Source organism: Salvelinus fontinalis, chromosome 23 (assembly GCF_029448725.1).
Source record: "Salvelinus fontinalis isolate EN_2023a chromosome 23, ASM2944872v1, whole genome shotgun sequence".
NCBI classification, from domain to species: Eukaryota; Metazoa; Chordata; class Actinopteri; order Salmoniformes; family Salmonidae; genus Salvelinus; species Salvelinus fontinalis.
Window position 1 is genome coordinate 9,214,865 of NC_074687.1, and position 12,503 is coordinate 9,227,367.

The 12,503-nt window shown below is 46.0% G+C and overlaps 1 protein-coding gene across 9 annotated transcripts in view; it reads left to right on the top strand.

Annotated features, from left to right (window-relative positions):
* LOC129820824 (diacylglycerol kinase eta-like) overlaps positions 1-12,503 on the top strand; it is a 197,706-nt gene that overhangs the window by 115,113 nt on the left and 70,090 nt on the right. For 8 of the 9 annotated variants that reach the window (XM_055877817.1, XM_055877818.1, XM_055877819.1 and 5 more), the window contains one exon: positions 550-682. In XM_055877817.1, coding sequence (XP_055733792.1) covers positions 550-682 — 133 coding nt within the window. The remainder of the gene's footprint in view (positions 1-549; positions 683-12,503) is intronic. The other variant, XM_055877822.1, reaches the window with a different exon arrangement.

Below are 12,503 nucleotides of genomic sequence, written 5' to 3' on the forward strand. Positions count from 1 at the left end.
GTGTGTGTGTGCATGCGCGTGTGTGCTTGTGCGTGTGTGCGTGTGGTATGATTTATGGTCAAAATCTGTCTTCTATACGTTGTAAAAGTCTTCTATAAAGAAGTGAAAAAATGTCATGTAATCTCTTCAAATGCTTGTGTAAAATGTGTGTGTATAGGTTCTATGTTGCTCACCTAAAACACCACTGAGCTGTCCAAAAACATTGTATAGTGAGCACTGTAATGCAATTTATGTTAACAAATTATATAGGTTTTCTTTAACTGTGTCTGAGTTTAGGTAAACAATGTGAACATGCAATCAATGTTTACTAGATGTGGAAGCCCCTTTGGATAATGTACCGTTCCATCTATTTAAAGATACGGATATCTGTGTCACACCGTCTCTTAAAAATGTCAGGGTCATTTGTGCCAATCCGTCTATTCTAAATGTTACAATTATTTTGATCAGTGTGTGTTTCTAATGTGAGCAAAAGGGAGCCTAATGTTTGAATTGAGGTACCCGACTGTCTATCCTGGTGTTGCCAACCTGATTTAACCTCTCGTTTGTCAGACAGCACAGTTTAATGTGGAACATTTCTCAGGGATGCACAACTGGTATGCCTGCTCCCACGCACGGCCCACCTTCTGTAACGTCTGTAGAGACAGCCTCTCTGGCGTCACCTCCCACGGCCTGTCCTGCGAAGGTAAGACACACACACTCACATCTCTTGTTTTATCTCTCCTAACACCTCTCCTCCTCATTTATCTCTCTGTCTCCTCATTAATGAGAGGATGCTGTCTTCTGTGTTTTCCCTTAGTGCTGTGTGTCCCTCCTGAGCCGTGGTAGTTTCCTTAGTGCTGTGTGTCCCTCCTGGGCCGTGGTAGTTCCCTTAGTGCTGTGTGTTCCTCCTGGGCCGTGGTAGTTTCCTTAGTGCTGTGTGTCCCTCCTGGTCCGTGGTAGTTTCCTTAGTACTGTGTGACCCTCCTGGTCCGTGGTAGTTTCCTTAGTGCTGTGTGTCCCTCCTGGGCCGTGGTAGTTTCCTTAGTGCTGTGTGACCCTCCTGAGCCGTGGTAGTTTCCTTAGTGCTGTGTGACCCTCCTGGTCCGTGGTAGTTTCCTTAGTGCTGTGTGACCCTCCTGGTCCGTGGTAGTTTCCTTAGTGCTGTGTGACCCTCCTGGTCCGTGGTAGTTTCCTTAGTGCTGTGTGTCCCTCCTGGGCCGTGGTAGTTTCCTTAGTGCTGTGTGACCCTCCTGAGCCGTGGTAGTTTCCTTAGTGCTGTGTGTCCCTCCTGGGCCGTGGTAGTTTCCTTAGTGCTGTGTGTCCCTCCTGGGCCGTGGTAGTTTCCTTAGTGCTGTGTGTCCCTCCTGGGCCGTGGTAGTTTCCTTAGTGCTGTGTGTTCCTCCTGAGCCGTGGTAGTTTCCTTAGTGCTGTGTGTCCCTCCTGGGCCGTGGTAGTTTCCTTAGTGCTGTGTGTCCCTCCTGGGCCGTGGTGATTCCCTTAGTGCTGTGTGTCCCTCCTGGGCCGTGGTGATTCCCTTAGTGCTGTGTGTCCCTCCTGGGCCGTGGTAGTTTCCTTAGTGCTGTCTGTCCCTCCTGAGCCGAGGTAGTTTCCTTAGTGCTGTGTGTCCCTCCTGGGCCGTGGTGATTCCCTTAGTGCTGTGTGTCCCTCCTGAGCCGTGGTAGTTTCCTTAGTGCTGTGTGTCCCTCCTGAGCCGTGGTAGTTTCCTTAGTGCTGTGTGTCCCTCCTGAGCCGTGGTAGTTTCCTTAGTGCTGTGTGTCCCTCCTGAGCCGTGGTAGTTTCCTTAGTGCTGTGTGTCCCTCCTGGGCCGTGGTAGTTTCCTTAGTGCTGTGTGTCCCTCCTGGGCCGTGGTAGTTTCCTTAGTGCTGTGTGTCCCTCCTGGGCCGTGGTAGTTTCCTTAGTGCTGTGTGTCCCTCCTGGGCCGTGGTAGTTTCCTTAGTGCTGTGTGTCCCTCCTGGGCCGTGGTAGTTTCCTTAGTGCTGTGTGTCCCTCCTGAGCCGTGGTAGTTTCCTTAGTGCTGTGTGTCCCTCCTGGGCCGTGGTAGTTTCCTTAGTGCTGTGTGTCCCTCCTGGGCCGTGGTGATTCCCTTAGTGCTGTGTGTCCCTCCTGGGCCGTGGTGATTCCCTTAGTGCTGTGTGTCCCTCCTGGGCCGTGGTAGTTTCCTTAGTGCTGTCTGTCCCTCCTGAGCCGAGGTAGTTTCCTTAGTGCTGTGTGTCCCTCCTGGGCCGTGGTGATTCCCTTAGTGCTGTGTGTCCCTCCTGAGCCGTGGTAGTTTCCTTAGTGCTGTGTGTCCCTCCTGAGCCGTGGTAGTTTCCTTAGTGCTGTGTGTCCCTCCTGAGCCGTGGTAGTTTCCTTAGTGCTGTGTGTCCCTCCTGAGCCGTGGTAGTTTCCTTAGTGCTGTGTGTCCCTCCTGGGCCGTGGTAGTTTCCTTAGTGCTGTGTGTCCCTCCTGGGCCGTGGTAGTTTCCTTAGTGCTGTGTGACCCTCCTGAGCAGTGGTAGTTTCCTTAGTGCTGTGTGTCCCTCCTGAGCCGTGGTAGTTTCCTTAGTGCTGTGTGTCCCTCCTGAGCCGTGGTAGTTTCCTTAGTGCTGTGTGTCCCTCCTGGGCCGTGGTGAATCATTCCTGGAGAGGTGGAGGGGAGATATAGTGTTAACAGGGCTGTACGATGGGGAATAGGACAGACTTACTATTTCCTCCCTGTGGAGTATAAGGTCACAACCAGCCTAACCCATCCAGGAAGTAGGACTATGAGCTCTTAGTAGAGCAGGGCTGGGGGCTGTTCAATTTAACTATGCAGTCAATACCACTTTATGATATTATTTCAATTCGGATCGATTCAGAATAGTAAGGCAGAGCAGTAATGGAGTTGAATGATAGGCGATTGGTGTATTGGCTGGAGAAGTGAGGTGTGGGTTGAGAAGAGCTTACGATATGTCGTGACCTCTCTGCTGGCTAGCCTAGTGTGAGAGGCTAATGATAACCCATTAATTGCCCTAAAATGAAGGGCTTCCTCTTTGAAGGCTCTTCAAAGGCTTTTATGGCTGTGTGTGTGGTGTGTGAGTGTGTGTGTTAATTCATGCTTAATGGTTCCAGATGATGTGGAACGTTAGACTCACAATGTCTACGGTAGACACACACACATAGTCACACACACACGCTATGCTAATTAGCATGAGAGGAATATACAGATGGTGTTCATTACGGTGTTCTGATAAGCTCTATGAAACCAGGAAATGGTGTATAAATAGTATTGGTACGTAAATGGTTGGTTACACTGTTCCTTCACAGCCGAGGTGTGGACAAGTTGCGTCATTCCCACACCTGTCCCTGTAGTTTTAATATAGTGTTGATTTAACATAGGGACAAATCATATACCGTCTGACGTTTTTTGTTTTACTAGGCAAGCCAGTAAAGAATACATTCTTATTTACAATGATGGCCTACCCCAACCAAACCCGGACGATGCTGGGCCAATTGTGCGCCGCCCTATGGGACTCCCAAACACAGTCGGATGTGATACAGCCTGGATTTGAACAAGGGGCTGTAGTGACACCTCTTGCACTGAGCTGCAGTGCCTTAGACCGCTGCGCCACTCGGGAGCCCCTGTTAGTGTTAGGGGAAAAACATATTTGTAATATTGAGAGGCACTGTGTGTGTGTGTGAGAGAGGCAGATAGCGCTAGACAGAGAGCGAGAGAGGGGGGTGGGAGAGAGGCAGAGAGATGGAGAGGAGAGAGAGCAAGAGAGAGAGGCAGAGAGAGCTAACTCTTCTTCTCTGACACAACCTCTCATTACTGCAGTATATCAACCCCCCATTGTTCCAGTCTCCTCTGCAGCCTGTCTGAACCAGGACGGGCCAACCCTCCTTCTTCCGCACACTTTCGCTCCAGCACTGCTCTAACACACATCTGAATCTGCTACTTTAATCAGCTGCTCATCAGGACCTTGATTAGCTAGTGAGAGTAGTGTTGAAACCAACACCTATACACCCAGTAGCTCTCCAGATCAGAACAAGGGTTGGCCTTCTTGGCACGTACCCCGGGGCCCCCAACCTCCTTTTTGGGGGAGATGGGGGGGGCACCTGTCATAAGCAATGGCAAAAGTAGAATTGCAGGAACTTTGCTTTAAAACTGTATAAATTTCTCTCAGCCTCAATAGAACACGTGTAGAATAGCAGGAAATTAGCTTGAAAACTGTTAAATGTTATCTTAGCATTAGATGTGAACAATGGCATGAGATGAGCTATAAAACAGAACATTTTTCTCTCTGCTCGTGGCAAAATGTGTAGAATTGTAGGAAATTAGCTTTGAACCTACACAATGTGTAGAATAGTGTGACAAATTGCAATAAGTTTTCCACTACAAAAAAAACACATTGGTTTCCCAAATCCGGTCTTGGGTCTAGGGCAGGGATATTCAAATCCGATCCTGAAAGTCTGGTCTAGAGTACTGCTGTTTTATCTGATTATTAATTGTACCGACTTGGTGTCCCAGGTCTAAATCAGTCCTTCATTAGAGTGGAAGAATGAAAATCAGAAGTTAAACTGACTTCAAGGTCCAGATTTTGCATTTGCTTCGTCTAGGGTATTGATCATTAGCTCCTTCTAATTCATTCTGATTGCGTTGTCGTGGCTTCAATAAAGAATGACTGGATAGATACATAGGTTGCAGTACTCATGTGGCTCTGGTTCTGCCTAGTACAGAGCTTTTGTAATGAACACTTTGGCTATTTTAGTATCCTTTTAGGACAATTGGACCATGTGCCAATCTGTCTTTCAATTGATCTTTTTTTTTTCTTTCATTTAACTAGGTAAGTCAGTTATGAACAGATTCTTGTTTTCAATGACGGCCTAAGAACAGTGGGTTAACTGATTTTACCTTGTCCGCTCGGGGATTCAATCTTGCAACCTTTCGGTTACTAGTCCAACGCTCTAACCACTAGGCTACCTGCCACCCTATAATGCAACACCTATTGCCAGTAGTGGTGTATTGGGAAAATCACTGGGGAAAAAACAGGGGGAAAAAGCCATATTACAACCTATGTGTTGTGATAATTGGTTGTTTGCTCTGTAACCTGTTAGTTCATATTTCTTGCGATCGTTATATATAGCCCTAAGGCTGAGATAATAAGATGCATTTTTATTTAACCAGGCAAGTCAGTTAAGAACAAAATCTTGTTTACAATAACAGCCAAACCTGGGCAAACTCTCTCCGGTGAAGTCCAAAAGGCACATTGCATGTAACAAACAGTTAAAGTACATGACCTACAGCATGGTCAAGCAAGTTCATGTTTCTGACATTTTTGGACCACTAAACAACTATTGATTTAGAACCACAGAGAGTTACTGCAAGTTGCAAAGAAAACAGGAGCTGCCTCCACTATTCCAGCACCATTTCAACTTCAACATCACCTCTGCTTTGTCTAATACAGTGACAACTAAAAGATACCAAAAACAGTTTAATCCAATTAACATAAGCTAAATATGATGTGGCTGTCATTGGTCCTGATTTCTGTGTGTGTGTGTGTGTGTGTGTGTGTGTGTGTGTGTGTGTGTGTGTGTGTGTGTGTGTGTGTGTGTGTGTGTGTGTGTGTGTGTGTGTGTGTGTGTGTGTGTGTGTGTGTGTGTGTGTGTGCACATTGGTGCAAATAGAAAAAACATGTTGACTCACCTTACTTGTTGAGGAACACCAATGCCATCCTCCTCTCTTTCATGTTGTCTAAACGGTCTAACACTTTGTCATACAGTACACGCTCTTATTTTTGTTGTCCTAGGCTACCTAGCTAAAATGCTTGCTCGCTAGCCTAACTTCCATTCATGGGCAATGTTATCTAGTTAACATTAGCCTTCTACATCAAGCTACATATTGAACTTACATCCTCTCTCGGGCACAATGTTTGAATTTATGGTTGGATCAGAATTGCCGTTATAATCATTGGCCAGTGTGGAGAATGAAGTAAAACCACAAGTCCAAATCCCCACCTCCAGCCATGGCTAATTTAGGAAAGGACCGTTTTTGCTATCTAGCTAGCCACCGGAGAACAACAACACAACGAGATGCACAACGAGTTTCTGTCAGTGACGTATGCTCTTGATGAGATGTGATTGGACTGAAGCCAAATCCTGGCTTTCCTTGACACTTTTTTTTGGTGTGCTGCCTGGACCATTCACAGTTGAGCTCACTCAAATTAGCTTAACGCTGATTGGCTCGCTGGCTTCCCTTGCATTCAATGGTACTGGCGTCAACAATGCCATTCTCTTTTGGACCAGACAGCGTTAGATCATAGCATATACATGCATAGACAGATGGGCGCTGTTTTTCTCACTCGGATGCATTCTCTGGTGAGATACATTACATGTGCAAAAAGCTTTGAGCACGGGGGCATTGCTGAAACAAGAAAGGGCCTTCGCCAAACTGCCACAAAGTTATAAGCACAGAATGATCTAGAATGTCATTGTATGCTGTAGCCTTAAGAGTTCCCTTCACAGGAACTAAGGTGCCTTGACAGAACCATGAAAAACAGCCCCAGACCATGATTCCTCCCCTACCAATCTTTACAGTTGGCACTATGCATTGGGGCAGGTAGCGTTCTCTTGGCATTCGCCAAACCCAGATTAGTCCGTCGGACTGCTAGATGGTGAAGCTTGACTCATCATTCCAGAGAACACGTTTCCACGGCTCCAGAGTCCAATGGTGGCGAGTTTTACACCACTCCAGCCGACGCTTGGCATCGCGCATGGTGATCTTAGGCTTGTGTGCGGCTGCTTGGCCATGGAAACCCATTTCACGAAGCTCCCGACAAACAGTTCTTGTTTCCAGAGGCAGTTTGAAACTCGGTAGTGAGTGTTTACACGCCAAGCGCTGTAGCACTCAGTGGTCCTGTTCTGTCAGTTTGTGTGGCCTACCACTTCGCGGCTGAGCCATTGTTGCTCCAAGACATTTCCACTTCACAATAACAGCACTTACAATTGACCTGGGCAGCTCTAGCAGGGCAGACATTTGAAGAACTGACTTGTTGGAAAGGTGGCATCCTATGACGGTCCCACGTTGAAAGTCGCTGTGCTCTTCAGTAAGGCCATGCTACTGCTGATGTGTGTCTATGTAGAATGTATGGGTGTTTGAGCAATGTTGGACACCTGTGAGCAATATGTGTGGCTTAAATTGCCGAATCCACAAATTTGAAGGGGTGTCCACATACTCTTGTATAAACATTGCATTCAGAAAGCATTCAGACCCCTTGACTTTTTCCACATTTTGTTATGTTACAGCCTTATTCTAAAATTTATTAAATCGTTTTTTTCTCATCAATCTACACACGATACCCCATAATGACAAAGCAAAAACAGGTTTTTAGAAATGTTTGCAAATTCCACCCCCCCCAAAAATTGACATATCACATCTACATAAGTATTCAGACCCTTTACTCAGTACTTTGTTGAAGCACCTTTGGCAGCGATTACAGCCTCGCGCCTTCTTGGGTATGACGTTACAAGCTTGGCACACCCGTATTTGGGGAGTTTCTCCCATTCTTCTCTGCAGATCCTCTCAAGCTCTGTCAGGTTGGATGGGGAGCGTCACTGCACGGCTATTTTCAGGTCTCACCAGAGATGTTTGATCGGGTTCAAGTCCGCTCTCCCGCTGGGCCACTCAAGGACATTCAGAGACATTCACCGTCCTGAAGTCACTCCTGCATTGTCTTGGCTGTGTGCTTATGGTCGTTGTTCTGTTGGACGGTGAACCTTCGCCACAGTCTGAATTCCTGAGTGCTTCTGGAGCAGGTTTTCGTCAAGGATCTCTCTGTACTCTCTGTGCTCCGTTCATCTTTACCTCGATCCTGACTAGTCTCCAAATCCCTGCCGCTGAAAAAACATCCCCACAGCATGATACTGCCACAACCATGCATCACCATAGGGATGATGCCAGGTTTCCTCCAGACGTGACGCTTGGCATTCAGGCCAAAGAGTTCAATCTTGGTGTCATCAGACCATAGAATCTTGCTTCTCAATGTCTGAGAGTCCTTTTGGCAAACTCCAAGCTGGCTGTCATGTGCCTTTTCCTGAGGAGTGGCTTCTGTCTGACTACTGTACCATAAAGGCCTGATTGGTAGAGTGCTGCAGAGATGGTTGTCCTTTTGAAAGGTTCTCCCATCTCCTAGGAGGAACTCTGGAGCTCTGTCAGAGTGACCATTGGGTTCTTGGTCGCCTCTCTGACCAAGGCCCTTCTCCCCTGATTGCTCAGTTTGGCCGGGCGGTCAGTTCTAGGAAGAGTCTTGGTGGTTCAAAACTTCTTCCATTGAAGAACGATGGAGGCCACTGTGTTCTTGGGGACCTTCAATGCTGCAGAACTTTTTTGGTACCCTTCCCCAGATCTGTGCCTCAACACAATCCTGTCTCTGAGCTCTACTGACAATTTGTGGCTTGGTTTTTGCTAGGACATGCACTGTCAACTGTGGAACCTTTATATAGACAGGTGTGTGCCTTTCCAAATCATGTCCAATCAATTGAATTTACCACAGGTGGACTCCAATCAAGCTGTAGAAACATCTTAAGGATGATTAAAGGAAATAGGATCCACCTGAGCTAAATTTTGAGTCTCATAGCAAGGGTCTGAATACTTATGTAAATAAGGTATTTATTTTTTTATTTTCAATGCATTTGTAAACATTTCTACAAACCTGTTTCCACTTTGTCATTATGAGGTATTTTGTGTGGATTGATGAGGAAATGTTTTAACTTTATCCATTTTAGAATAAGGCTGTAACGTAACAAAATGTGGGGTCGCAATACTTTCCGAATGCACATTCAGTGAATTGAAGACAAATTATGAAGCACAGAGAAACAAAAGATAGAGAAAGAGAGGCTTTAAGTGGTGAGAACAGCTAGACAGACAGTTTCACAGCAATCAGAGATGCTTCTGTTTCACTTTGATTTCCTGCTGCTTGACGATCAATAAGGATTGATGAGTGCCCCACATACACCAGTTATCCTCTGGCTACAAACAGTCTGAAACCACGGAACTAATCTCTGTAAAAAAAAAACATCTCATATCCGTCTGCAATCGATGTTTCCCTAATGTAACTCTAAATCCTGTTAGTGAACATTTAGTCAACATTTAGTAACATTAAGAGAACACAATACTGTTTATCACTGTCTGCCAATGGCAAGGAGTGGAGCTGGCCAATTAGTCTTGATTTCCCGGTGTGTGTGTGTGTGTGTGTGTGTGTGTGTGTGTGTGTGTGTGTGTGTGTGTGTGTGTGTGTGTGTGTGTGTGTGTGTGTGTGTGTGTGTGTGTGTGTGTTTGCATGTTAGCACGTGCCTCTACGTGTGCGTGTGTCCTTATCTGAGTGTTGTTTTCGACAATGGAACTTTCCAGTCATTTTTCATGTTTGGTTGTTAAGTGCCTCCTCATCTATAATGAATATACATTATGGACGCACTCCACTCACTTTGGTGGCCAGATATCAAGTGTTGCTTCTGCATTTACATTTTAATTCATTCTTATGCAAAGCCACTCACAATAAGTGCCTGACCGGTCGGCCGTCATATATAGACTGTACTGTTTATATGCAGAGGTTACAGTGGGTTAGAGTCTCTCTCTCACCTGGGGTTTTACAGGTCATTGTTTTGAGAGGCCTGAGGGCCTGTGACAGGGATCCAGACTGCATGCTCCATGCCTCTGACACTTGCATTCCCTATTATGCAAGTGGAGATGTATTTAAATGCAGTGGATCCTAAAATGTGCCTTATTTGGTAGTGAGGTTACAATAAGCACTCTCTGGTACTTAAATAAACAATTTCAACACAATTGATAGATTGTGGGCTATTTTAACACCCCCCCCCGCCTCCCAAAAAAAGCTTCTTGATTAATCTATTGGTATTGTTTTCCCTGCTAAAAGGTCAAATAAAGTGCTAACCTGGTAGTGTAACAGTATCAGTGTGTTAACCTGATGGTGGTTCCAGAGTGATCAGTGTGTTAACCTGATGGTGGTTCCAGAGTGATCAGTGTGTTAACCTGATGGTGGTTCCAGAGTGATCAGTGTGTTAACCTGATTGTGGTTCCAGAGTGATCAGTGTGTTAACCTGATGGAGGTTCCAGAGTGATCAGTGTGTTAACCTGATGGTGGTTCCAGAGTGATCAGTGTGTTAACCTGATGTTGGTTCCAGAGTGATCAGTGTGTTAACCTGATGGTGGTTCCAGAGTGATCAGCGTGTTAACCTGATGGTGGTTCCAGAGTGATCAGCGTGTTAACCTGATGGTGGTTCCAGAGTGATCAGTGTGTTAACCTGATGGAGGTTCCAGAGTGATCAGTGTGTTAACCTGATGGTGGTTCCAGAGTGATCAGTGTGTTAACCTGATGGTGGTTCCAGAGTGATCAGTGTGTTAACCTGATGGTGGTTCCAGAGTGATCAGTGTGTTTGCCTGATGGTGGTTCCAGAGTGATCAGCGTGTTAACCTGATGGTGGTTCCAGAGTGATCAGCGTGTTAACCTGATGGTGGTTCCTGAGTGATCAGTATGTTAACCTGATGGTGGTTCCAGAGTGATCAGCGTGTTAACCTGATGGTGGTTCCAGAGTGATCAGCGTGTTAACCTGATGGTGGTTCCAGAGTGATCAGTGTGTTAACCTGATGGTGGTTCCAGAGTGATCAGTGTGTTAACCTGATGGTGGTTCCAGAGTGATCAGTGTGTTAACCTGATTGTGGTTCCAGAGTGATCAGCGTGTTAACCTGATGGTGGTTCCAGAGTGATCAGTGTGTTAACCTGATGGTGGTTCCAGAGTGATCAGTGTGTTTGCCTGATGGTGGTTCCAGAGTGATCAGTGTGTTAACCTGATGGTGGTTCCAGAGTGATCAGCGTGTTAACCTGATGGTGGTTCCAGAGTGATCAGTGTGTTTGCCTGATGGTGGTTGCAGAGTGATCAGTGTGTTAACCTGATGGTGGTTCCAGAGTGATCAGTGTGTTAACCTGATGGTGGTTCCAGAGTGATCAGTGTGTTAACCTGATGGTGGTTCCAGAGTGATCAGTGTGTTAACCTGATGGAGGTTCCAGAGTGATCAGTGTGTTAACCTGATGGTGGTTCCAGAGTGATCAGCGTGTTAACCTGATGGTGGTTCCAGAGTGATCAGTGTGTTAACCTGATGGTGGTTCCAGAGTGATCAGTGTGTTAACCTGATGGTGGTTCCAGAGTGATCAGTGTGTTAACCTGATGGTGGTTCCAGAGTGATCAGTGTGTTTGCCTGATGGTGGTTGCAGAGGGATTAGCTATAGCTTTAACACTGTAATCCTCTAGTCTAGGACAGTATCTGTGTATACTGTGCATGTGCGCACACACACACACACATACACACACACACACATACACACACACACACACACACAGATATACACACACACACACACACACACACACACACACACACACACACACACACACACACACACACACACATTGGGTTAGGGTAGAAAATAGAGGTAAGAGTTACGTGGATTGGCTCTGGTCCTCTAGGGCTGTGTTCCCTCTGTCTGTTCCACACAGGCCTTAGGCAGAATGGCAGATAGTCTGACAGAGCAGGCTTAGGATGAAGCTCAGTCACCGGAACAGTCAGCGCTCTCGCTGCGCATTTAGACACACTCTTCAGGCAGTGGTATAGAGCTGGGGAATGAAAAACAGTGTGCGTGGCTAGTAACTCACCCATCACCTAACAGCTCTCTGTTTATCACCTAACACCTCTCTGTTTATCACCTAACAGCTCTCTGTTTATCACCTAACACCTCTCTGTTTATCACCTAACAGCTCTCTGTTTATCACCTAACAGCTCTCTGTTTATCACCTAACACCTCTCTGTTTATCTCCTAACAGCTCTCTGTTTATCACCTAACACCTCTCTGTTTATCACCTAACAGCTCTCTGTTTATCACCTAACAGCTCTCTGTTTATCACCTAACACCTCTCTGTTTATCACCTAACACCTCTCTGTTTATCACCTAACACCTCTCTGTTTATCACCTAACAGCTCTCTGTTTATCACCTAACAGCTCTCTGTTTATCACCTAACAGCTCTCTGTGTATCACCTAACAGCTCTCTGTTTATCACCTAACAGCTCTCTGTGTATCACCTAACAGCTCTCTGTGTATCACCTAACAGCTCTCTGTTTATCACCTAACACCTCTCTGTTTATCACCTAACAGCTCTCTGTTTATCACCTAACACCTCTCTGTTTATCTCCTAACAGCTCTCTGTTTATCACCTAACAGCTCTCTGTTTATCACCTAACAGCTCTCTGTTTATCACCTAACAGCTCTCTGTTTATCACCTAACACCTCTCTGTTTATCAACTAACACCTCTCTGTTTATCACCTAACACCTCTCTGTTTATCACCTAACAGCTCTCTGTTTATCACCTAACAGCTCTCTGTTTATCACCTAACAGCTCTCTGTTTATCACCTAACACCTCTCTGTTTATCACCTAACACCTCTCTGTTTATCACCTAACACCTCTCTGTTTATC